This window comes from Arvicola amphibius, chromosome 12 (genome assembly GCF_903992535.2).
Source record: "Arvicola amphibius chromosome 12, mArvAmp1.2, whole genome shotgun sequence".
NCBI lineage: Eukaryota > Metazoa > Chordata > Mammalia > Rodentia > Cricetidae > Arvicola > Arvicola amphibius.
This window is the reverse complement of record NC_052058.2, coordinates 65,206,756-65,229,350: the sequence shown is the minus strand read 5'-3', so window position 1 is coordinate 65,229,350 and position 22,595 is coordinate 65,206,756. Positions and strand designations below refer to the sequence as shown.

Below are 22,595 nucleotides of genomic sequence, written 5' to 3'. Positions count from 1 at the left end.
GCATTTATCATGCATTTTGTCAGTGGTAGATGCATGGGCACTTCCTTGCCCAAAGGTCAGTTTTGCCAAGAAGAAAACAAGCTCCAAGTGGAGTGTCTTTGGTGCTCAACACTCTCTCAGGAATAGATGGGTGCTGCCAGGAGCAATCGTGTCTCACAGCAACAGAACCCTAAGTTATTTATATTCTCCTGTTCTTTAAAGTGGTTGAAGATTACCTATCTATGCAGAATACAACCTTTGTATCTAAAGTACCTGATTAGCATAACTATTAAGTATGACAAACATGAATGACTATTGACCTATAATTCTTAATACCTTTATAACTTAAAGACTAAGACTTCATATTAGAATATTAAACAATCTTTAAACAACTGTGTAACAAATGAAGATAGTGACCTCAAAATGTAAACAATGTATAATTTAAGTTTGTATCAATATACAAGAATCTATACCAATGTAAATAATAGCTCACAAGTATTCACTCTATTACTCACTATTATTAGTAGTTCACACTAATCGATTATCCCATCCAATTTCTCCCATTTTTTCCCAAAGAGATCCCTGAGCTTACATAATTTCCTCCCAACCTTCAATCTTATAACAATTATAATCAACCCCTAAGTGATGTCCCTAACCCTGAGGACAAACTTTGTTGGGAGAGAGGACATTGTCTTCTAGAATTATTTCCAGCTGTTATGGGGGAGACTGGGTGCTGGAACAGCAGGCACACTCGGGAACCTTGTCCTAGGCGGTAGCTGCATGGGTTCCTCAGGTCCTGCCACTTGCGCTGCATGTTGGGTGTGCAGAGCCAGAGACCACTGCCTCCTTGCAAAGCTCTGCTCCAGCCGCCTTCTGGCCTGAGCCTCGCTTGCCCTGGGTCCAGACTAGTGCAGGGAGTGGAGCAGGACTCTGGAAAGAAGGCTCGCCACTCCGGAACCGAGGAAGGGGCCCGAGCTCCCTCTGCTCTTCAGGCCCACAATCTTCAGCAAACAATCATTTAGGGTACAGGGAATTTGGGTGTAGCTCTCTCTCCAGACTACTTCCTGTAGTTAGTTGGGTGAAGTATTATTTGGGGTATCCACAGCGACACTTCAGGGGGTTTAGATGAATCAAACCACATTAGCCTGGAATGAATCCACAGGCTCTCATCCTCTGTGGAGGCAAAAGCAGAACCTCTTTTCCAAACAACAAATCCTTAATATCCATATCCCAGAGTCAAGATACCTTTCTCAGCAGTTCCCAGAATCAAATGTCTTTCCTCAGTCAAAAACAGAAAAGACAACACAGTAAAGTAACACACCATCCTTTTGTGGTTTATAATCTGTCTATACTCTGTCTCTTTAAAGACTTGCTCAAACACAAATAATACACATACCCATCTTTAATCCACCCTCACCATTCCAGAGGGCAATCTTCCTGAGGGCCTCCATTTGTAAAATAACACTGGTTCCATTCCTGTGCTCTACTGGCTACGCTCTATGGGAACAAGGCTGAAAATTTTAAAACATACACACAGAGACAGACAGATAGATGGGGCCACGGGGACATCCTTGAGACAAGAGTGCCAAGAATGCCTCTTTTCTATATAATTATGGGCGATTTCTCAGGGATCCATAGTTCCTGATCTCGCTGTACTACATGCTATATGGTACTATGCCTGTAGTGCCTGTGCCACTGCAGGTGGGTATGTGAGCCGAAAACTACACTGGGGACTTAAAAACATACAAAGACACACAGACAGAGACATGGGTCACTTTGATACAAGAGTGCCAAATTTATTGTGCTCAGAGGAAGCTTATATAGGGCTCTGGCCACACCCCAGCTCTCAGGGTCTTTCAGTGGCAGACCCCCCAGCCTGCCATCAAGGTCCCGTGCTCAGAGGAGCTGCAGCCTGCTCAGAGCAGAGGAAAACAAGTTGCTTTGCTCAGAGCAGCTGCAAGCACAGGAAAAACAACCAGCTCACAGGGAATTCAGGGTCCAGGGGTCCACAGCCCCCAATAGCTCCCAACAGTAACATCTGCAGTCAAGAGTGTAGAGAGAATAAACGCATGCAGGTCTAGTGATCAACTAAGTTTCTTTATTCTCACATGGTCCAGGACTCAAGCCAAGAGGTTGGTGGCATCCACATTCAGGATGGGGGCATGCCAGCTCAATTAACCAAACTGAGAATGTTTCCGACAGGAACACTGAGAGAGTCTCCCACAGGCATTACCACAGGCCAACCTGATCTAGACACTCTTTCATTGATTCTCTACGTGTTGAGCTGACAAACTAATCATAACAGATAGCAAAACCAAAATGTGATTGAATTTTTAAAAGGTTCCTGGAGGGAAGAGGGAGAGGAAGACAGCATGGGCGGGATGAAGATGCTTCATTGGAAAGAGCTACAGTTGGGAACCGCATGGGGACCATCTCACTGAGTCTTTTATGACGATGCCTCTGCAGATGTCCAGGGATACTGCTTTCAATGTACCTTTTCCCACACCACTTTGTTCCCTATCTCAAAAATACCTTACTCCATGACTGAATATGCCATTGTAGGAATTCTACCCACTGCTAAAATTGCTATTCCAACAATTCACCCAGCAACCAAGACTCATAACTAGATGATAAATTCAGTCTCACTATGCCTATGCAAAGGTGAACCTGGACCAAAATGCCATTTGTCGCCTAAGCCACATGACCTTAAAATAGTGAAGGCAAACAATGAATAAAATGATCAGTTTTGGAGCTGGCAAATGGTGGTCACTGCAAAGTTTGAGTATTTTCTCTTCCCTATAATAGCTATCCATAAGAGCGCTCGAGATCTTTGAGGAAAGCCTGAGCTGAATGTTTGCCATGGATGGGTAACAAAGCTTTTCTTGGGGAGATGCAGCACACACATCTACTCACCCCAGACAAGAAGCCCATGACAGACCAAAGTACAAACACCACCAAAGTCCAGCTTGGTGAACCAAAGGATTTTACTTGGGTTTCTTACAGGAATATGGGTGAGGAGGGGTCACTTACAGAAGCAGAAGTGACTCTAAAGACGGCTGCATAACCAAAGTCTATCCCAACTTGAGTGACAGCTTGCAAAAGCTGGGAACCTGGAACACACTGCACAGTCTGCAGGCTGCTCAACAAGTTAGAGTGTCCTTTCCAAGGGACTCGGTTGGTCTAAACCTTTCGCAGGCAGCTTTGCTGGTTTCTGCTTCTTCCAGGAAGCTGCTCTGGTTTCAGGGTCTTCTTTGCAGCTTGGCTTAGTAAGATCAGAGAGGGATTTTCAACTTTTATTGATACTCTAGCAGAGAGGGGGGTCCTGACGAATCTGGTCAGTTTGGGGGACTTCCTGGAAGCTATATGGGTTGTTTACCTTCCTGTCTGAAGAGTTTCCCTTCAGGCTGTAGTGTTTCAATCTTGAAGGAATTAATTTTAAGGCTGTGGATCTGGAACCTGGAGTTGGTCCTCAAAATAGAGTAATAAGTCTTGTCTTTGTAGGATGTGGGAAGTCTTTGCTGTCAAAACATAGAGCCTGTGTTTTGCCAGTTTTTGTTGCTACACACACACACACACACACGAGTGTAATTGAGTTGTTTGTGGAGTTCATTCCTCAGACCCTACAACTATCACCAGAGAACCAGAGAAATGTGCACGTCAGGCCTCCACTTGCTTCCCCCTCTGTCTGTTATGAAGGCCATAGCCTACTTGTCTGGTAATTAACTGCCTCCACCTGGTCTCCTCCCAGCACCACTTCCAATCTGGCAGTAAATTTCAATTGCAGCTGCTCCTACAAGCATTCTTGCCTTGGTCAGGAAAATATAGGGAAGCTTTTTGACAGTGTTGGCAGTTGAACCAGGGCGTCTGTGCCCTCTGGGCAAGCACAGCACTGGGAGCTACAGTCTCAGCCTTAGGGGAACTTTTTAAGAGCGTGGTGAAGGAGTGGTGATTTGGAAGGTCAGGATGGAATCAATACATTATTCCTACCCCCCCCCCCCAAGTCTTTTGAACACTAAGCCCCAGTTTGGGCCATTTGATACCGAATTCAAGTCTGTTGCCACAGAAATGACTCCAAACCTTTGACTCCAGCTTAGATATTTTTTTTCCAGCTTAGACATCTTGATCTACCATTTCACCACTACTGGAGAGTGACTATGCTCTAAGCCCATTAAAAATGTAAGTTTTCATACATAAACCTCCTCAGCCCCAGACCGGGCCTCTGCATTAGCCTCCCATGTCTTTCCTTCAGGCATCTGTGTGTGTGTGTGTGTGTGTGTGTGTGTGTGTGTGTGTGTGTGGTCCCTTCCCCTTCATCCTATCCCCATAGCATCTGCCGGACCACGATTTGCTCTTTGGTTATCCTTGTACAATTCTGTTTCCCTTTCCTTATAGACTTCTATAACATAAAATTATGTTCTGGTTTTTATCTTACATAGAGAGGGAGAGCAAGCCGAGGAGGGAAAAAAATCTTCCCCGACCTAATCCCTCTCTTGCGTCTCCTTCACAGCCAACTCCTTGGATAAACAGCCCACATTAGATTTTCCTGCCTTTCCTTCCACGGTTCACCACTCAGTATAAAGTCATCCTGTCTTTTTGCTGACCAAGGGACACGTTAAAAACGTAGAGCCTCGGGCTCTGACCCAGCTGCACCGAATCAAAACGAGGAAGCTGATTTCAGTAGTGATGTAACAATCCCTGCTCTAGGAGGCGGGTCTGCCAGAGAAGCTGCAGTTAGGACCAACTGTGCTGAGTACTGGTGGTGCCCGCCTTTAAATCTCAGCACAAAGGAGGCAGAGGTAGGAGGCTGTCTGGGTTCGAAGTCAGCCTGGTGTATAGCGTGCGTTCCAGGACAACCAGGGCTACACAGAGAAACCCTGTCTCAAAAATCCTAAAATAAATAATAAATAACAACTGCTCAGTAATAAATCTCCTCTCATCCTTTGTCAAGTCCCATAATCTCAAGAGAATTCGAGGTACCTATATCGCTTTACATATAGATATAGAACATTGTCTGGTCGTCTTCCTAAATCCACACCATCCCCATCCCAAAGCCTTGGATCAGGCTTTCGTCAGCATCACTTCCCTGGACAGAGTTAGCCAATCTGACATCTGAAAATTGAAAACGTCAAATTTAACACATCTTCATGGCTGCCAGGTCCCAAACGATATTTGAACTTTTATCTAATGACAGTAAATTCTGTTTATGTTCCACGAAATAATCTGTATAGATATATGTCCACCCCTTCTTTTCTTTGGATATCAGATTTGAAGGCACTGAATGGGAGTAAGTGTAACATCTACAATCTTCCCGGCTCTTTCGTCTCGCACTCAAGTCAACAATGAGTTCCTCCTCCTTCTAGCTGCCCTATTTCTATAGACGTCAGTCTTACCAAAGAAGGAGTAAAGCATTAAAGTCTTATGACTATGTAGACTAGTGTCAACAAAGGTATGAGCAGCATTTTCAATTAAGAAGGAATCTGAAGGAAAACATCAGCATCATTACAATCATAGAGGAGGCTGGCCAGCAGCACTCACTGCTGACTCTGCTCTGCCTCCCCAACTCCTCCACCTCCAGAATGCTAAGTTGGCCGTTTTATCAGGGACCATCATGCATTTTTTTCCAGATACTTTCACCATTCGTTACCCCAGCCAACTAGAAAACAGGTGCTTATATTGCTTTCAAAGTGGACAAGAAATTCATAGTGCTTTTCTCTCTGTGAATCAAATGCAACTTCAGAATTTTTCTCGCTGTGCTGTTCTAGGCAGGAAATATTCAATGAGCCAGATTTTTTAAATATTTGCCCTCTCGTACAGCTTATAAGAATCAGTGTCAAGGGTTGGATAGGTGTCAAGCAGTTAAGCACATGGCTGTTGTTCTGGAGGACCCAGATTCGATTCCCGGCATCCACATGGCAGCACAGAGTTGTCTATAACTTCTGTTCCAGGGGATCTATTGCCCTTTTCTGGCCACTACAGGTGTCAGGCATAACCAAAGTATACAGACATACATGCAATCAAAACATCTGTACATAAAATAATTTTTGAAATATTTCAAAAAATTAGAGGGTCAGGGTTTAGTTTAATTTCAAGTTACTTGGTTACTAAATATTTATTGTATTCCCGTGGCTATCTGAAACACATGAAAAAAACAATAGTTTTCAAGGTTAATTTATTTCAGGTTCTCATTACTGGAGTTTTTTATTTGTTTATTTTGGTTTTTGAGACAGAGTTTCTCTGTACAACGCTGGCTGTCCTGGAACTCACTCAGTAGCAGGCTGACCTCGAACTTGGATAGTCACCCGCCTCTGTCTCCTAGTGCTGGGATTAAAGGCATGTGCCACCACTGCCCAGCTACTAAAGTTTTCTAAATAAAAGTTTTTAAGAGGAAAAAAAGGCTTGTGTGAAATCAATATCAAACACTAAATGAATGAACATTTCTATCAACACGGGCTAATTCTACTGGAGTAGAATTGTGAAGTTGGCTTTAAAAGTTATTTAGACACACTTCCGTTTCAGATAGAAACAATGGAACACAAAGACATCTATAACCCTGTCAAGTTCCCCAGAGAAGGGTAAGACAGCTCCTGGGTTTGCTACTAGAAGCTGTTTGGCCACTGAACTTTGAAAACCCCGCCAACTCCTGCCTTCAAGAAAGCATGGGAACAGGACCTGGGAGAGAAAAGCAAACCTTTGTAAACACAGAAATTAAAGCAGATCCCCCAGTAGCCCGTGTCCTATTTCACACCATTGTTGGCCAGCAAAGCAGAACTACCTTCCCTTTCTAGTTCGCGGACCTAATCCTTGAAGCTGCCTGGTGCGGTGGCACCAGGGTTCTCCCACCCAGGTCCTCAGAGAGCATCCCGCCCTGTCTTGGGGATCCGTGAGCTCTGTCCAGACCGAAGGACTACGGGTTTACTGGGGGAGGTCGGGTGATGGCCACCCCGGCCCCGCCCCTCGCCCCTCCCTCTCGACCCCAAGGTCCTACTTAGGGTCCTGGGGTCGCTCCCTAGCGGCTCAAAAAGCTGAGGCTGCCACTCTGCCAGCACCTGGCTCCGGGGCCGCGCCCGCCCTCCGTGCTGAGGATGGACAGTAGGGCGCGGAGCTCTTCCAGAGAGGCCCACGGGCGAGGTGGCAGATCCTCTTCTAGGGAGGACAAGAGGGTGAAAGCCGGGAGGGGCAGCGGAGGCCGCACGCGCCCGAATGCTGGGTCAGAGCGGCAGAGCGCCGGGCGGACCGGGACCCGGGGAAAACCCCGAGTCCCCGCCGCCGCCGCCGCCGCCGCCACCGCCACCGCCACCGCCACCGTAGTGGACGTGGACGAGGTTCGGGGTTCCGGTGAGGAGGGCACCGAAGTGGTGGCGCTGCTGGAGAGCGAGCGACCAGAGGAAGGTATGGAGGGCAGGTCCGACCAGAGGAAGGTGTGGAGAGAGAGATCAGACAAGTGGAGTAAGTTGCTCCACTGTGACCAAGTCAGACAGACTGCGTCCAGGATTCCAGTGTCTGTGAAAAGAAAGGCGTGAATTATGGCAGTTACTCAGTGGCGGAGACCAAAGTGCATCAGACGAAGTACAAATAACAACATCAGCCAAATAGTTTGTCCCTTTCGCCCAATGGATGGGAGTTGGAAGAGGGCGGGCTCAGTCAACATGCAAAGGAACCACGGTGGTGACATTTGTGGTCATGGAAGGACCTGTGGACACAATGTGGAGGCTCTGAGCAACAACCGTGTGGCTCTTCTCATCCTCGCCCAGCCCCCCCCCCCCCCCCGCCCCACTCCCAGGCAGCAGAGCCCAAAGAACTAAACCTGAGTTTAAATTTCAGCCTAGCCACTTGCCAGCGGTTCTCTATCAGCCATGAGGCCACAATGTATGCTCAAAGGGTAGATGTGAGAATAAAGTAAGCCTTCCAATGTGCCTTGTACAATGTCAGCTAAAAGAGAGAACCACCATATCATGGGGGAGAATGCAAAAAAGGGGTCCTTTTCATCTCCGTGGGTGCCACAGCTCTTAGGGAGAAATGTATCTACTTCTGGTCTTTTTCATAGCAAATTTAAGAAAAAAAATCATTATACTCAAATTAAAGGATAACGGATGTTTGATGAAATTAAGAAATAGCATGTTACATTGCTGTCTGCTGGCATGTGGAGATTTAATGTTTCTAATTACCAGCAGTGTGATATATGCTGGATCATAGGAAGCAACTATTTATGGAAGCCTCATGCAGTTGAGCTATAGTGTAAATGAACCATGCGTGTACTTTTTGCCTGATAACCCTTTGGTCCTTAGGAGAAGTTGTTGGCTTCAATGCTATAAAAATGCAAGTTAGTTTGTGCCAGACCACAGCAGGGAAGGGGGCGAGGGAGGGAGACCAGTTTGTGGAGTCCTTTCTATGTGACAGGCACACCCTGGGTGTTTTGTTTTTGAATTATTTAGTTGCATACCATCACAGATGAGGAAGAATGCTTTGAGTTTCTCCAGACATAGCTCCAAACTGTTCCGACTCCAATGCTAGCACTGGACTGATAAATACTGCTCAGTAAATATGGTGATGATTGATGTCATTGTTTCCCTAGGTGTCAAGTCCTCTGGGTTCGGGGCCTGTGAGTGGCTGCTGGTCCTCGCCTCCCTGCTCCTCATCATCCTAACTTTCCCTTTCTCTGTCTGGTTCTGCATAAAGGTGAGCATTAACGCGACCCAGGGGGTCTTCCGTTGTCTCTCACAGGCCAACTAGGCCAGTCTCTGTGTTGATGCCCTCCGACCTTCCGGAAGAGCGCTGCTTCCTTCAAAACCTGGCTCAGTGTAACGCTGAAGCTTCCTTCATTCTCCCAACCTTCTGTGGTGGCTAGGATAATATGTCAGCAAATCGTGTGTGTGTGTGTGTGTGTGTGTGTGTGTGTGTAAGGGTGACACATTTAGATAGATTATGTGTATATGTGTAATATATAATAGGATATGTGTGTGTGTGTCCTTGTTAGCCTGAGAGATCCTTCAGAAGCTATATCTAGTTCATCCATGCTCATTGACTTAAAGAGCGTCCCAGAATGGTATCATCCACTCTGACCCAACAAAGAAACGTCTCAGGCAACTCCTACAGACAAGGAGAGACAATTTCTTTGGTCCCCAGCATTTTACTTACACTGATCCCAGAATTAAATGAGGACCAGGCTAGCCTCAAACTCACAGAGATCCACCTGCTTCTGACTCCGCACCCGACTAACAAAAATTTCTTTAACCTAAAATCACTCATATGCAAAGGTTTTTTGAATCTTTTTTTTAAAAAAATCATTTCAAAGTATTGCTTTTCCCTTTAGGTTGTACAAGAATATGAAAGGGTAATTATATTCCGACTGGGACATCTGCTCCCTGGAAGAGCCAAAGGCCCTGGTAAGAATTATCCTCCTTGATTTTTAAATTTTCATCCCACCCAGGATTTGTTGATTTCCTTAGTTTATGCATAGTCATGATCCATATCCTAGATTACATGAAGCTATTTGAGTCATGAGATCTGTATTTCCAATCTGTTCCTTATAGGGCAGACTGTCATGAAATTCTCCGGAAAGCATTACTAATAGGTAACAGGTGACAAGAGAGGGCACGAGCAGCGAGCCCCACACCAGGGCTGGTCTAATTGGAGCAGCAAGGCAACTACAGACCTGTGGCTAATGGGTGTTCCGAGTACGGTGTGTGTAGTCAGAATCCTGTGACTTCTCAGAGAAAATCTGAGCTCTCAGGTTCTGAATTGGGGACTGAGGCAGATTAGATCTTGGAAGTCAAGCAAAATTCAGCATCTAGTAACAAATATGTCTTTAGCTGGTAGAAGAGACATATATTGAACCCCTCCATTGTTTTAAACTGAGCTCTGACTACCAGGGACTAGAGGGATAAGGCGGTCTCTGATCTCTAGGACCTGAAAATGCAGAGGAGGTCCAACCTGATGGGGGCAGGGAGACATATTGCAAGAAGTATGGGTAGTCTGAGAAGTTTGGATTTAGAGATCTAAGACAGCCAAGAGGGCATAAGAAAGAAAGAAGTCCCACTCCACATACACTGAGTGAATCTGAGTTCTCAACCGCGCCTGCAAGAACAAGTTAAAAATGGAGAGCCATCTAGGAGACACAATCAGGTTTCGGGATTCTCAGTAAAAAGTCCACACAAAACAGACCCAGACTCCAGAGCTCCAGGGCACACCATCTTTCTATAACCCTGGTTTTCAGGAACCTTCTCTGTTGGGGCAGCTGCTTGCCCATATACCTTGGGCAATGAGCGCTGCTACCAGTTTCCACAAAGCTGGGGCTCTTGAAGGGTGCCTGTCTTAGTCACTGTTCTATTGCTGTGAAGAGACACCATGACCACGCAACCCTTATAAAAGAAAGCATTTAGTCAGGGGCTTGGTTCATTATCATCATGCTGGAGAGCATGGCAGCATGCAGCAGATGCTGGAGCAGTAGCTGAGAGCTATATTCTGATCTATAGGAGAGAGAGAGAGAGAGAGAGAGAGAGAGAGAGAGAGGAGAGAGAGGGAGAGACGAGAGAGGAGAGAGAGGAGAGAGAGAAGAGAGGAGAGAGAGGGGAGAGAGCGCCCAGGCCTGGCATGGACTTTAAACCCTCAAAGTCTACCCCAGTGACATACTTCCTCCAACAAAGCCACCCTCATACTCCTTCTAGTCATTTTCATATAGTGCCACTCCCTGGTGACTAAGCATTTGAATATATTAGCCTATGGGGACCATTCTTATCCACTCCAAACCACCACCGTCCCAAATCATCCAAGGGGCCTTTTTCAGGAAAACTTTCAGTTATCCAATCTACAGATACTGGGTATTGAATCTCATTACTGTCTGGATAATGAGGGCTAACCAACCACCACAAAGCTGCTGGCATGAATGCTATTGCTAATTCTGAGATTCCCTGGGGACCCTACATTTTCAGAAATAGCACAGAAGTAGAAGTTCAAGAAGTGTTAGATCCACACTGAAGTGCCAGCACCGTCATTCGTAAAACAATCGTCCACAGCACCTACAAGGCTCCACTAAGGTTAACGTTCATGATCATTAGGTCAATGTTCATGCGTACGACACTGTACTCACAGAGCTTGAGTCTAGAGATACAGATGTGCAAGAGATCCGGAAGGGTCCATGTGATGTCCAAATGACCAAGTGGTCTAGTTTTCTGAAATGGTCTGTTTATACCTGATATGCTGAACTTAGCTTTAATAATGAACCCCTGTTTTCACTTTCAAAAGTGTCACAGTCAAATAATGAATTAGACGACAATATTTAGTTATAGTGAGCTGCCCAGTGGTCTCTGGGTAATGGGGACTAAGAGGAGCAAAGCAGCCTGGCGCCGAAAAGACCATCCCCAGCAGTCTCCACACTTACCGTTCACCTCTTACTTTCCCCATGCCTTCTTGTAGGCCTGTTCTTTTTTTTGCCATGCCTGGACACCTACCACAAGGTTGACCTCCGTCTCCAGACCTTGGAGATACCTTTCCATGAGGTGAGATGCACAGTATGTTTGCTTTTCTCGTGATGTGTCTGTGGTCGACTGTCCAACTCAATCCCAAGGCAAAGTAACTATGATCAAAGGTCGGAAAGAGAAGCGGAGATGCGTACTACACCAGAATCGAAAGCATTATTATCAAAGCGTGTAGTCACCACAAGGAAAGGTAGTCAGCCCAGGAGCCTGGGAGCAGGAACTAGAGCAGGAGCCATGGAGGAATGCTGCTCACTGGCTGCTCCTCCCAGTCTGTTCTGTTTTCTTACACACCGCAGGACCACCTTCCCAGGTGACGCCACCCACAATGGGCTGAGCCCTCCCACATCCATCGTCTCTCAAGAAAATGAGTCACAGGCCTGCCCACAGGCCAGTCCTATGGAGGCATTTTCTCCGTTAAGATTCCTTCTTCCAGCCGTGCGGTGGTGGCGCACGCCTATAATCCCAGCACTCGGGAGGCAGAGGCAGGCGGATCTCTGTGAGTTCGAGACCAGCCTGGTCTACAAGAGCTAGCTCCAGGACAGGCTCTAAAGCTGCAGAGAAACCCTGTCTCGAAAAACAAAAAACAAAACAAAAACAAACAAACAAAAAAAAAAGATTCCTTCTTCCCAGATGACCTTAGCGTGTGTCAGGTTGACATAAAAACCACAGAGCTGATGGAGCTTTTGATGGGAATCCCCAGCTTGTCCTCTGATGTCACCCCAGTAAGTGTATGTGGGAGTCTTTCTGTCCTAGAACATGGCTCCCTTCCAGGAAACACGTTGGGCACTGGTTTAGGAAGGTCTTGACATAAAATCAATTGAATGTTTTCATATGAGAAAATTATTCTTGGTTTTTTTTTTATAAAGGAATCTCTAACAAGATTTCTTTAAATTATGAGTTCTATCTTCTGAGCCTAGATTGTGTTCATGCTTTCCCCGCTCCTCTTCCCTCCTCCCTCTTCTTCTTCCTCCCAGAGGCAAACATCATTAGGCCTGACTCTTTAGTGTACTTGATAAAAACCTTCATGCATTAAAAAAGTCATTTTGAATAAAGAATCAATTCCCCCACTACGCTTTTGTTTTTCCCTACGATAGTCTTACTCATGGAAAGGGTATTTTAAATGCACTTAGTTCCTGTCTCCCACACAGGAAGGAGTCCAGGAATCTGGCCTGCATTCCAACTTTCTTCTGCTTAGGTGGTAACCAAAGACATGTTCATAATGGAGATAGACGCTGTCTGCTACTACCGCATGGAAAACGCCTCCCTTCTCCTGAGCAGTCTCGCTCATGTGTCCAAAGCAATCCAGTTCCTGGTGCAAACCACCATGAAGCGCCTCTTGGCACATCGGACCCTCACCGAAATTCTCCTGGAGAGGAAGAGCATTGCCCAAGATGTAAAGGTACCAAGATGAGTTTAATGATGAATTGGTCATTTGCTGAGTTTGCCACGTGCAAGGCATTTGGCCATAAAAGATGCCCTGAGCAATCAATGGCATCATAAGTCTTGGTACAGATTTGCTTCCCTCCCTTCCCCAAGGTCATGCCCCAGTGACCTTAAGCACAAGTGAAATTCCAGCATAGTACCGGGTATTGGAAGCAGCCATAGGCAGGAAGGGTAGGACTGGTGGGGATGGGCAGGATGGTTGATGGCCATGTGCTAAGATGAGCAGGCATGGTTCCCAGACGCTGAGTTCTACCTGGGAGATAAAGCATTAGTTGTGCCCAAAGGTAAACAATAGTTAAATTCAAATACTTTCGGAGTCCCGATATCACCACACCCTTTCATGATTAATTGCTAATTCGTTCCATTCAACAGATGGGGGGAAATAAAAGTAAAAAACTTGCCCACCAGGCGGTGGTTGGTTTAAAGCACATGCCTTTAATCACAGCACTTGGGAGGCAGAGTAGAGGTAGGCAGATGTCTGTGAGTTCGAGGTCAGCCTGCGTCATACAAGAGGCTAGTTCCAGCGACAGGCTCTAAAGCTACAGAGAAACCCTGTCTCGAAAAACCCAAAAGAGGGAAAAAAAAGTCAAAAACTGCCACTGGAGAGATGGCTCAGTGGGTAAAGAGCTTGCCATGCAGCATGCGGTCCTGATCTAGATCCCCAGAAACCATGCAAAGAGCTGGGCATAGCAGGTGGCCCCCATTCATAGAAGGAAAAGCAAGGGTGGAGGTGGGGGCTCTAGCCAAACTAGTCCAGTCAATTAATGTGTTTCCAGTTCAATGAGAGACCCTATCTCAGGAAATAAAGTGGAGAGAACAATAGAGAAAGACACTCAGTGTTGACCTAGGGCTGTCTCATTCACAAACGTACGCGCGCGTACACACACACACACACCACACACCCAAAACGGAAAAGGAAAGTCCCTTATAAGCAGTCTTACTGAGTCCACAGGACAGCCAGCTCTGCAAGTCTCATCCAAGCCAGGGTAGATGCCTCTATTACCATGGACATGGTGGCAAGAGATATTAAGACAGGCCAGAGAGATGACTCAGTGGCTAAGAGCACTGACTGCTCTTCCAGAGACCCAGGTTCAAGTTCCCAGCACCCACATGGCAGCTAACTGTCTGTAACTCCAGTTCTAGGGGACCTGACACCCATGGAAAAACACCAATACAGAGGAGAGAGTAGAAAGGAGAGAGCGCGAGAGGAGAGGAGAGAAGAGACTGGAGCGAGAGCGAGATGAGAGAGAGAGAGGGAAGGAGGGAGGGGAAGGAGGGAGAGAGAGGGAGAGAGAGAGATGGAGAGAGAGTGAGAGAGAAGAGAACAAGCAGGGATGCAGGCACGCTGGCCAGTCAGGTGACAAGTACCGCCGGGTACCCAGCCTCAGTATTGAAGTCATGGAGACAACAAAAATCGGATTGGGGAGGTTGTAGGAAGAAAAGATGTGAAATGAAGGAACCAGAAAGAACCAAAATACAATAAAGTGACTGCTTTATAGAACCTGGAAAAAACACGCAGTGTCCAGATGTCTGTCTTGTCCAAAGTGTCGCTAATAACTAGTATTCCTACCTTGAGGGAAAGTGAAGGAGCTGGAAAATACAGAGAAGCTGAAAGAGGTAATAAGAGGTAAAGATGGGTGATATGCGCAGGAGCTCCACCACTCTGCATGTCCCCCACTGTTCCCTTCAATCTCTTCATTCATCTCTCTCCTCTGAAGGAGAAAGGCCAGGTGCTGAGATCCAAGCTCCGTTTTGTTGCAGCGAGTTGTAATTTAGGCATTTATATACCTGCCTCCCCAGATTATGAATTCCGTGACTTGCCACAATGCAGAATATTGGGATGAATCGAGAACTAGCCCAACCGTTGTGGTCTCACTCCCCCCACACTTTCTCCACAGTCTAGCACCCCCACCGCTTAGCATTCGCCCATCTGCAGCCCTCTGCTCCTCTGGCTTCCTCTCAGCTCTTTGCTCTGCCTGGAATACCTGCCTTCTCCCCCTAGGACAAACCTATTTGTTCCTTACGATGCCAGCTCATCTACGATGTATTTCTTCACATTTCTTACAGACAACCTGCTTCCTCTAATAGTTGGTCCTCTTAGGGTTTGCAATGCACTGAGATTAGTGTTTATCCACTAAGAACGGTCGGAAGCTAAGTTTGAAATGAACATGACCCAATACGAAGGGCTCCAAAACCCTGTCTCCTCACCCATTTTCAGAACCCAGTTCATTTTTTCTTAGCTACATTTCCAACTTCCGTCGCGAGGAGCAGAGAGGACTAAGAAGGCAGGGGGATCCTAATACCACCAGGACTGCGAAAGAGAAAGTACCCTAGAAATGTTAGCCGTTTGGAAGGCTCTGAGCCAGACATGCTAGTTATTTAAGGAGTGACTTTTAAAACAAACTGGAAAAAAAAGTGCCATCTGTACTAGTTCCCTGTCTGCTCATGTGACAAATGTTCCCAAACTGGTGGCTTCAAAAACAGTGCAGCTTCCTGAACTCTTTTGTGGTCCTGAAGACCAGAGTACAGAATCAGCTTCACTGGGCTTAAGTCCAGGCATCACCAGGCAATTTTCTTCTGGAGGTTGAGACAGAATCCAATACTTTGCCTTTCTCGGCATCTAGATCCAACTGCGTTCCTCCTCTGCCCCTGCCTCCCGACATCACAGAGCACCAGCCCCACCCCATCCCTTCATCACAACACCTCTCTCAGATGAAGACACTTGCGATTATATCCCTCGAGGACCTTTGATCTAGTCACATCCTACAGGTCTCTTGGGTGGCAGTCACGGGCCCTAGTGGACATGAACGTCTTTGAGAGCCGTTATTTCGGGTTCCTACATCGTCTTTAGACTCAGTGAATATTTAATAGCACTGTGCAAGTTAAATAACTCTGTCTCAGATGCTGTGACATTGGAAAGCAGTGCCCTGTGAAAGCACCTGTTCTGAGCACTGAACAATGTTCTTGGTGCATAGCAGGGACAGGGCCATATTCCACCTGGGGAGGCAGGTCTCACTGGTGTCTCAACTCTTCCCTTCACAGGTTGCCTTGGATTCAGTGACCTGTATTTGGGGCATCAAAGTGGAAAGAACTGAAATGTAGGTAGGAAAATAACCAGAAAGGACAGTATTTGAAAAACCATTTCAAATTCTGCAGCCACATTAATACTAGAGAAAACTGACCTGACATCTCATTGCCAAGATGAAATTGCTATGACCTCTGAGAGAACTGTATTGTAGTTTCTAATTACACATTGAGGTCTTTTTACATAAAACTCAACATTTAATCATGTTTTGGAATTAGCTTAATGGTTTAATCCTAACTTCACATTCTCATTACCCCCCCCAAACCCACAAGCAAGCACTCTCTAACCCCTCACCTTAGCCCCCAGTTCTCACAGAAATGGAGCCACAGCATAGAGACTTTCACATCTGGCTTCCTTTCATTTGACATAATTTTTCAAGGTTCACCCATGGCATGGCACACATCAGTACTTCATTCTCTATTATGCTCAAATAATATTCCACTTTATGATCATACAAAATTTTGTTTTTATATTCCTCCCCCAGCCACTTTGGGACTGTGATGGACTGTGCTATAATGAGATTTTGTTTCTGTGTCTTTTACACACTATATTAGAATTGTTCTTATTAGTTCATTCCTTCTCAAAATCAATTTTCTTTTATAAACTTAGGTGAATTTCTCTGGCTTTTGTTTTTAATTTTATGGCTATTCCAGGTTGTTTTTCATTATTTGACTTTACATGAAATCTTAAGTGAGACAGGTGGCGACAAATCGTGAGCAGAAACTGTGTCCTGTGTAGCTCGGGTGTCATGGCCCCACGCAGCCTCCGCAGTGGCTGCACCTGCACTCAGGACACAGACCCCGAATGTGCTCTTCCCTGCTTATCTTCCACATTGGAACTCTAGGGACAGCTCTATCTTCTCATTTAGAATTTACTATTCAGGGCTGGAGAGACGGCTTGGTGGCTTTGAGAATTGTCTGCTCTTCCAGAGCTCCTGGGTTTGAATCTCAGCCCCCACCAGTCAGATCACAGCTGTCTATAACTCCAGTTGCCCTCTCTAGCCTCCATAAGTGATAGGCATGCATGTGGTGCACAGACATACATGTAGGCAAAATACCAATATACATAAACTATGTTTTTAAATTTAAAAAAAAAGTTGATATTCATAGAACAACAGTAGGAAAGCCTGTGAGAACGCCCTGCTGCACAGTCAGGGCACACACCTATGCTGTCTTCTTTTTCAGTAAGGATGTGAGGCTGCCAGCTGGTCTTCAGCACTCTCTGGCTGTGGAAGCTGAGGCTCAAAGACAGGCCAAAGTGCGGGTGAGCCATTCCTGAGCACTCCATCCCCCACCCCTGCCTCTGAAGAGCATCTTCAGATGAAGAGCAAACCCAGTGAAGGCCTGTTGGTGGAGAATGTCTCCCCTGTGCTCTCTCACATTGGTCTGGGAACTGAGCAGAATCTGGCTGTTGACAGTGTGTATGTAGGACTGATCTTGCAGTATCTCAACCACCCCCCAAAATGTCCTGCTAGCATGTCCCTCTCCTCTTTTTCCACCCTCTCTCCTTAAAATCTTCCCTTGCAATCCTTCCTCTCTTGTGTTGGGATTATCCCTGGATAACCAAGCCCCCACCTCCCGCCCTGTCACCCCTAGGATAATGAAGGGATGAAAAGAGGCAGATTCCTTTCAAATAACTGAGTGGAGGAAGAAAAAGACTCTAATTACATAGAAGAATCAATAACAAAAGACTTCAAGAGAAGGAGGGAGGGAAAGAAGAAGGTGGCCTTTTGGGGCACAATGGCATCTAGGTCTCTGAACCAGTTACCAGTGCCTAACATTTGGCGGCATCTGTGAGACGGGTCCAGGAGCTTTCTCTTCTGAAATGCTTGCCCATTCTTTTGTGGCCGAGTTAGAATTCCACATCTGTGCCCGGAACTCAGACCAACCTGTCCTCCACACAGCAAGCAAGAGCCTCCTAAGCTTTCAAGCCTCCCACACATTAATACCCTACACTTCATGTATACTTGTCATGACCTGTAACAAAATCCACCTTCAATTTTGATTGCTAGTTTAATCTGTTCCCTCTATGTCACAATCCGTCAGAGAGAGACTGAGTCTAGTGCCCCAAGTTTAACAATGCCTGCCACGGAGATGTGTGGTACTTGCTTTCTGGGTCACACTGAGTGGCGAGCACTTAAAACCCTCATGAAATAAAGAAGCACGATCACGCTGCTTTTCTCCATATATGTTCTGTAGATGATTGCTGCAGAAGGGGAAAGGGCTGCTTCCGAGTCCCTGCGGATGGCGGCTGAGATTCTGTCGGGCACCCCAGCTGCTGCTCAGCTTCGATACCTGCACACACTCCAGTCATTGTCCACAGAGAAGCCATCCACTGTGGTTCTACCTTTACCGTTTGACATGCTAAACCTTCTGTCTACTCCCAGCAACAGAACACAAGGGAGCATCAACTACCCAAGTTCTTCCAGGCCCGTTGAACCACTAAACCCCAAAAAGAAGGACTCTCCTATGTTATAGGGGTGAATGGACAAAACGCAATGTGAATCTGCCATAGAAAACTATATCCCCGAGTGAGGCATTCAGTCCTTCCTGCCCTTGTTTGGTGGCCAAATAGGAGGCATTTCGTGTCACAAGATGGCCACGTGGATGAGAACACAGCGAAATGGCGGTGGCTGAGAAGGCATCTAATTCATCGTAGTAATTACAGGAAAGAGACTTAGACGTTTGACTGTCTGTGTGGTTCAAGTTTGATCTCTGAAGACCTAGATCGGATATCCTCCCCTGTGTCTTACCTGGCTCCTGTCACACGCTCTCTGCAGACCCTACAGCCTTTCTGCGAGCCCCCGTCAATGTGCTCATCACAGAGAGTGCTGAGCTGAGCTTTCAGTGCAGCTCTTCCCCATTCTGGCACCCTCAGAACTCCCACTCACACGGCCGTGAAGCCCTGCTGCTGGCACTTAACCTGTCAAGCCTACAATTCCAAACTCTCCCAGAAAATAGTCCAAATGCTTAAAAACTCCATGGTCAGGCTTGTCATGGCAACAGCCCTATTTCCTCAGTCAAACTCTCTTCCAGTTTAATTTGTTTTTATGATAAATATTCCAACAACAGAAACTTCAAGAAGAAATGGTTTCTTTGAGCTCACAAATCCAGGTTACAGTCTGTCACTGTAGGGAAAGTAAGGAAGGAACTTGAAGCAGCTCTTAGTCATATCATAGGTGGAGATGCAGGCAGGAACCTGAAGCAACTGGAAATATCCCACTCACATACAGAAAGAAATGAATACAGGATGCTTAGTTGCTTGAGTTCAGCACAGTTTATCCACTCATCCAGTTCAGGGCTTCCCTTCCTAGGGAATGGTGTCACCTACTACGGGCTGGATCTTCCTATGCTGATTAATGCCAGGGTCCAGCCTCTGCTTGGGTTCAGGTCCTGAAGTGGGAAGGGACATCGGCACAAGGAAAACTTCTGACCACCAGGTGGATTGCTCTTAAGTGGTTCTGAATCACGCAGGCATTCTTTGTTTATATTTAAACAGAGTTTTTCTTACCTGGGCTACATGAACAGCTTTATTATCGGCTTCTATTTTTGACTTTAAGAAAACACATCACAATTTAAGGAATGTATCATGTGCATTATGAAAGCCCCACTGCTCCCCTTTATGCCTCCCAAGATACACCTTCCCACCCTGCATAACCTTATTCTAGACATAGAGTTCAGCGTTTTCCAGGCTTAACTAAATACAGAGCCAGACACATCCGGCTCTCCCAGCACTTATGCCAGCTGGCAGCTACTTGCGGTTACAACATTAAAAGGTAATAGACATAGGTGCAGTGCTTTAAGGACAACAATATTCAAACCAGACAACTCTTTCGTGTCTGAAAGATATTTTTTTTTTTTTTTTTGGTTTTTCGAGACAGGGTTTCTCTGTGGCTTTGGAGCCTGTCCTGGAACTAGCTCTTGTAGACCAGGCTGGTCTCGAACTCAAAGAGATCTGCCTGCCTCTGCCTCCCGAGTGCTGGGATTAAAGGCGTGCGCCACCACCGCCCGGCTGAAAGATATATTTTTATGCAGCTCCTTTTTCTCCAAGAGGGTCTGATGACTTAGTCTCCCTATAAAAGGCAGACTTTGGTAAGCACTCTTTCCCCTTCTCCCTACACCGTACTTCTTCCTGTGTGTGGTAAAGATGGATCTATCACCCCACATTTTGCATTGTATTTTTCCCATTGGAGCATACCACATCCTGCCATCGATTCTATGCTTGGTGTCCAGGGAACTTATTCTCAACAGTTGGCACTATGTGTATTTCCAAGGTCTTTTCCCTGTTCTGTGTATGCATGCCTTACTCTTTCCCAGAACTGTGAGGCATGGCTAATGCTCCAAGTGTTGCTTTCTCATACGTAATTAACTATTTCTATTAGTCAGAAAAGTTCCCAGGATTGGGAGCTGTGGTTAGAAATTCCAGATAAGAGACTGGAAAAGTATTAGTCCTCTTTTGAATCTTGGGGGAACATATTTGAGAAAGAAGAGAATTTTCAGGGGAATCACAGCTGTTGTGTGTGTAACTGAGAAAAAGTGAAACTAAAACCACCCAAGAGTCACCAGTGAGAGAGAGAGAGAGAGGAGCCTGGAAGCTGCGTGCAGTTTGCAAATTCCTATGCTGTCTCGTGGATGACCTTGTCAATTATGAGTCAGTTTCCACACATACCTTGCTCCACAGAAACCCACTGCATGGGTAGTCCTATGCTGAGCCAAGACTAGGCTGCACGGCTCCAGACAGATTCCCTTCAAACAGTCCCTTCAGCCATGCCCATGAAACAATCTAATGTAGATAATCCCTCATTTTTCTTGGATTATTCTAGGTTATTTCAAGTTGTAAAACAAAGCTATCCATCATATCTACATAGTAATACCCTGTCTCAAAGCCAACAACAAAAATAGTCACTTGTGCCAACGTTTCAAAAAGTAACAAAAGCATAGAGCAGTGGTTCTCAATCTTCCTAATGCTACAGCCCTTTAATACAGTTCTTCATGTAGTGGTGACCCCCAGCCATAAAATTATTTTCATTATTACTTCATAACTGTAATTTTGCTGTTATGAATTATGAAACTGTTTTCTGATGGTCTTAGGTGACCTCTGTGAAAGGGTCATTAGACCCCAAAGTGGTCGCGACCCACAGGTTATAGAGGTTATGGAGAAATGGTTGTTATGTATGGTTACCTAGCCCTAATGCCTCCAAACCTTAGCTCCTACTCGTATTCTGTTTGTGACACTTGTTTCAGACACAGGTATACTTCAGACATTTTTATATCAAGCCCTAACTGCTTGCTGTCATGTACAGTGTACTTCAATGTATACAACCATGTGTTGGAGAATTCTCTTACTGGTAAGAAGTGATGCTGATAATCAGCCAGGGGCATGTGTCAGGATGCTATCCTTTGTGTGATACAGATCTTGTAGATATAAGAGTCACTACTGACAGTAGGGAATGGTAGGGCACAGAAAGGACAGCTATAGGCACTTTCATACTTTGCATTATAAAGACACACTGTACCCGATACTGTAGAAAGGAATCCGTACATGCACAGCACTGACAGCACATCTACCTGCTAATGGTCTGTTCAGTTAACCACCCCTCCACAGCCCAGGTGCTCCTGGAGAACACTGTCGACACCTACACACTAACCTAGAGTTTCAAGAAGCGTGGGAGCCCAAACATCTACAGAATGAGGGGAAAACACAAGGAATGACAACAAGAGAAGCACAGGCATCCACCATGAGTCTCAAAAATGTCACTGACCTCCTGACCCGAGGGGCAAGACTGAGTCTAGTATGATTGGCTGACCAGTCGCCTCTGTCCCCCACCCCACCACCTCCTCTTCTCCCTGTATCATCTGTCAGAGATAAGATTGAAGATGGGTCTGAGATTTCAATCTGCTGTCATCTTGGATTGCTTGCTCTCTGAATAAAGTACAGTTTACAGCTTAAATCTTGTTTCTGTGTTGTCTTCCATGACAAGCAACATAAACCAACTTCCATTTTTCCTCTAGGAAGTGGTGAGCTATGGAAGACTAAGCCTAGTTGGAGGAAGGGGGTAGGTGAGGTCATGCCTTTGAGAGGTATATTTTATCCCTGGCCCCGTCCAGTTACTCCCAACTACCTATTCACCTTGATATGAATAGTTTACCATATGTTCCCACCACCATGATATTCTACCTCACCTCAAGCCCAAGTAGACCAGCCAGCCCTGGACTGAAACCATGAGCCAAAAAACAAACAAAACCTTTCTTCCTGTTAAATCATTTTTCTCAATCATTTGTCATAGCCACAAGGCAGCCAATCAGTTTCTTCTCTACTAGAGATGGGTCAGCCTAACTGTGTCTGCCCATCTGACTGTCTGCCTTTACACAAGGGGCCTCAACAGCCAGGGATGGACAACAAAGAGTTCCTCCCTCTACATTGCATGAGAGACCCAAGAAAGTACAGCAAGGTCTGAAAGGCTACAAAACTTCCCACAAAACATTAAGCTATCAACTTGACACACCCTAGAGTTTCCCAAGAAGAAAGTCTGCACTAAGAGATTACCCAGATCAGACTGGCCTGCGTATATGTCTGTGTATATAACTTCATTGCCTAGTCCATGGCGGGCAGCA

General features: G+C 45.9%; 1 protein-coding gene across 2 annotated transcripts; it reads left to right on the top strand.

Moving 5' to 3' along the window:
* Nucleotides 1-7,061: 7,061 nt before the first annotated feature.
* On the top strand, nucleotides 7,062-18,458 carry Nphs2 (NPHS2 stomatin family member, podocin). Of its 2 annotated transcripts, XM_038350064.1 has the most exons (8): nucleotides 7,062-7,368; nucleotides 8,552-8,655; nucleotides 9,290-9,362; nucleotides 11,392-11,474; nucleotides 12,649-12,852; nucleotides 15,939-15,994; nucleotides 17,166-17,244; nucleotides 18,180-18,458. In XM_038350064.1, exons 1-8 carry the CDS (start codon nucleotides 7,062-7,064, stop codon nucleotides 18,456-18,458), a joined length of 1,185 nt encoding a protein of 394 aa, XP_038205992.1. The 2 variants fall into 2 exon arrangements, with proteins under 2 accessions (XP_038205992.1, XP_038205993.1); XM_038350065.1 differs by lacking the exon at nucleotides 12,649-12,852.
* Nucleotides 18,459-22,595: the final 4,137 nt, after the last annotated feature.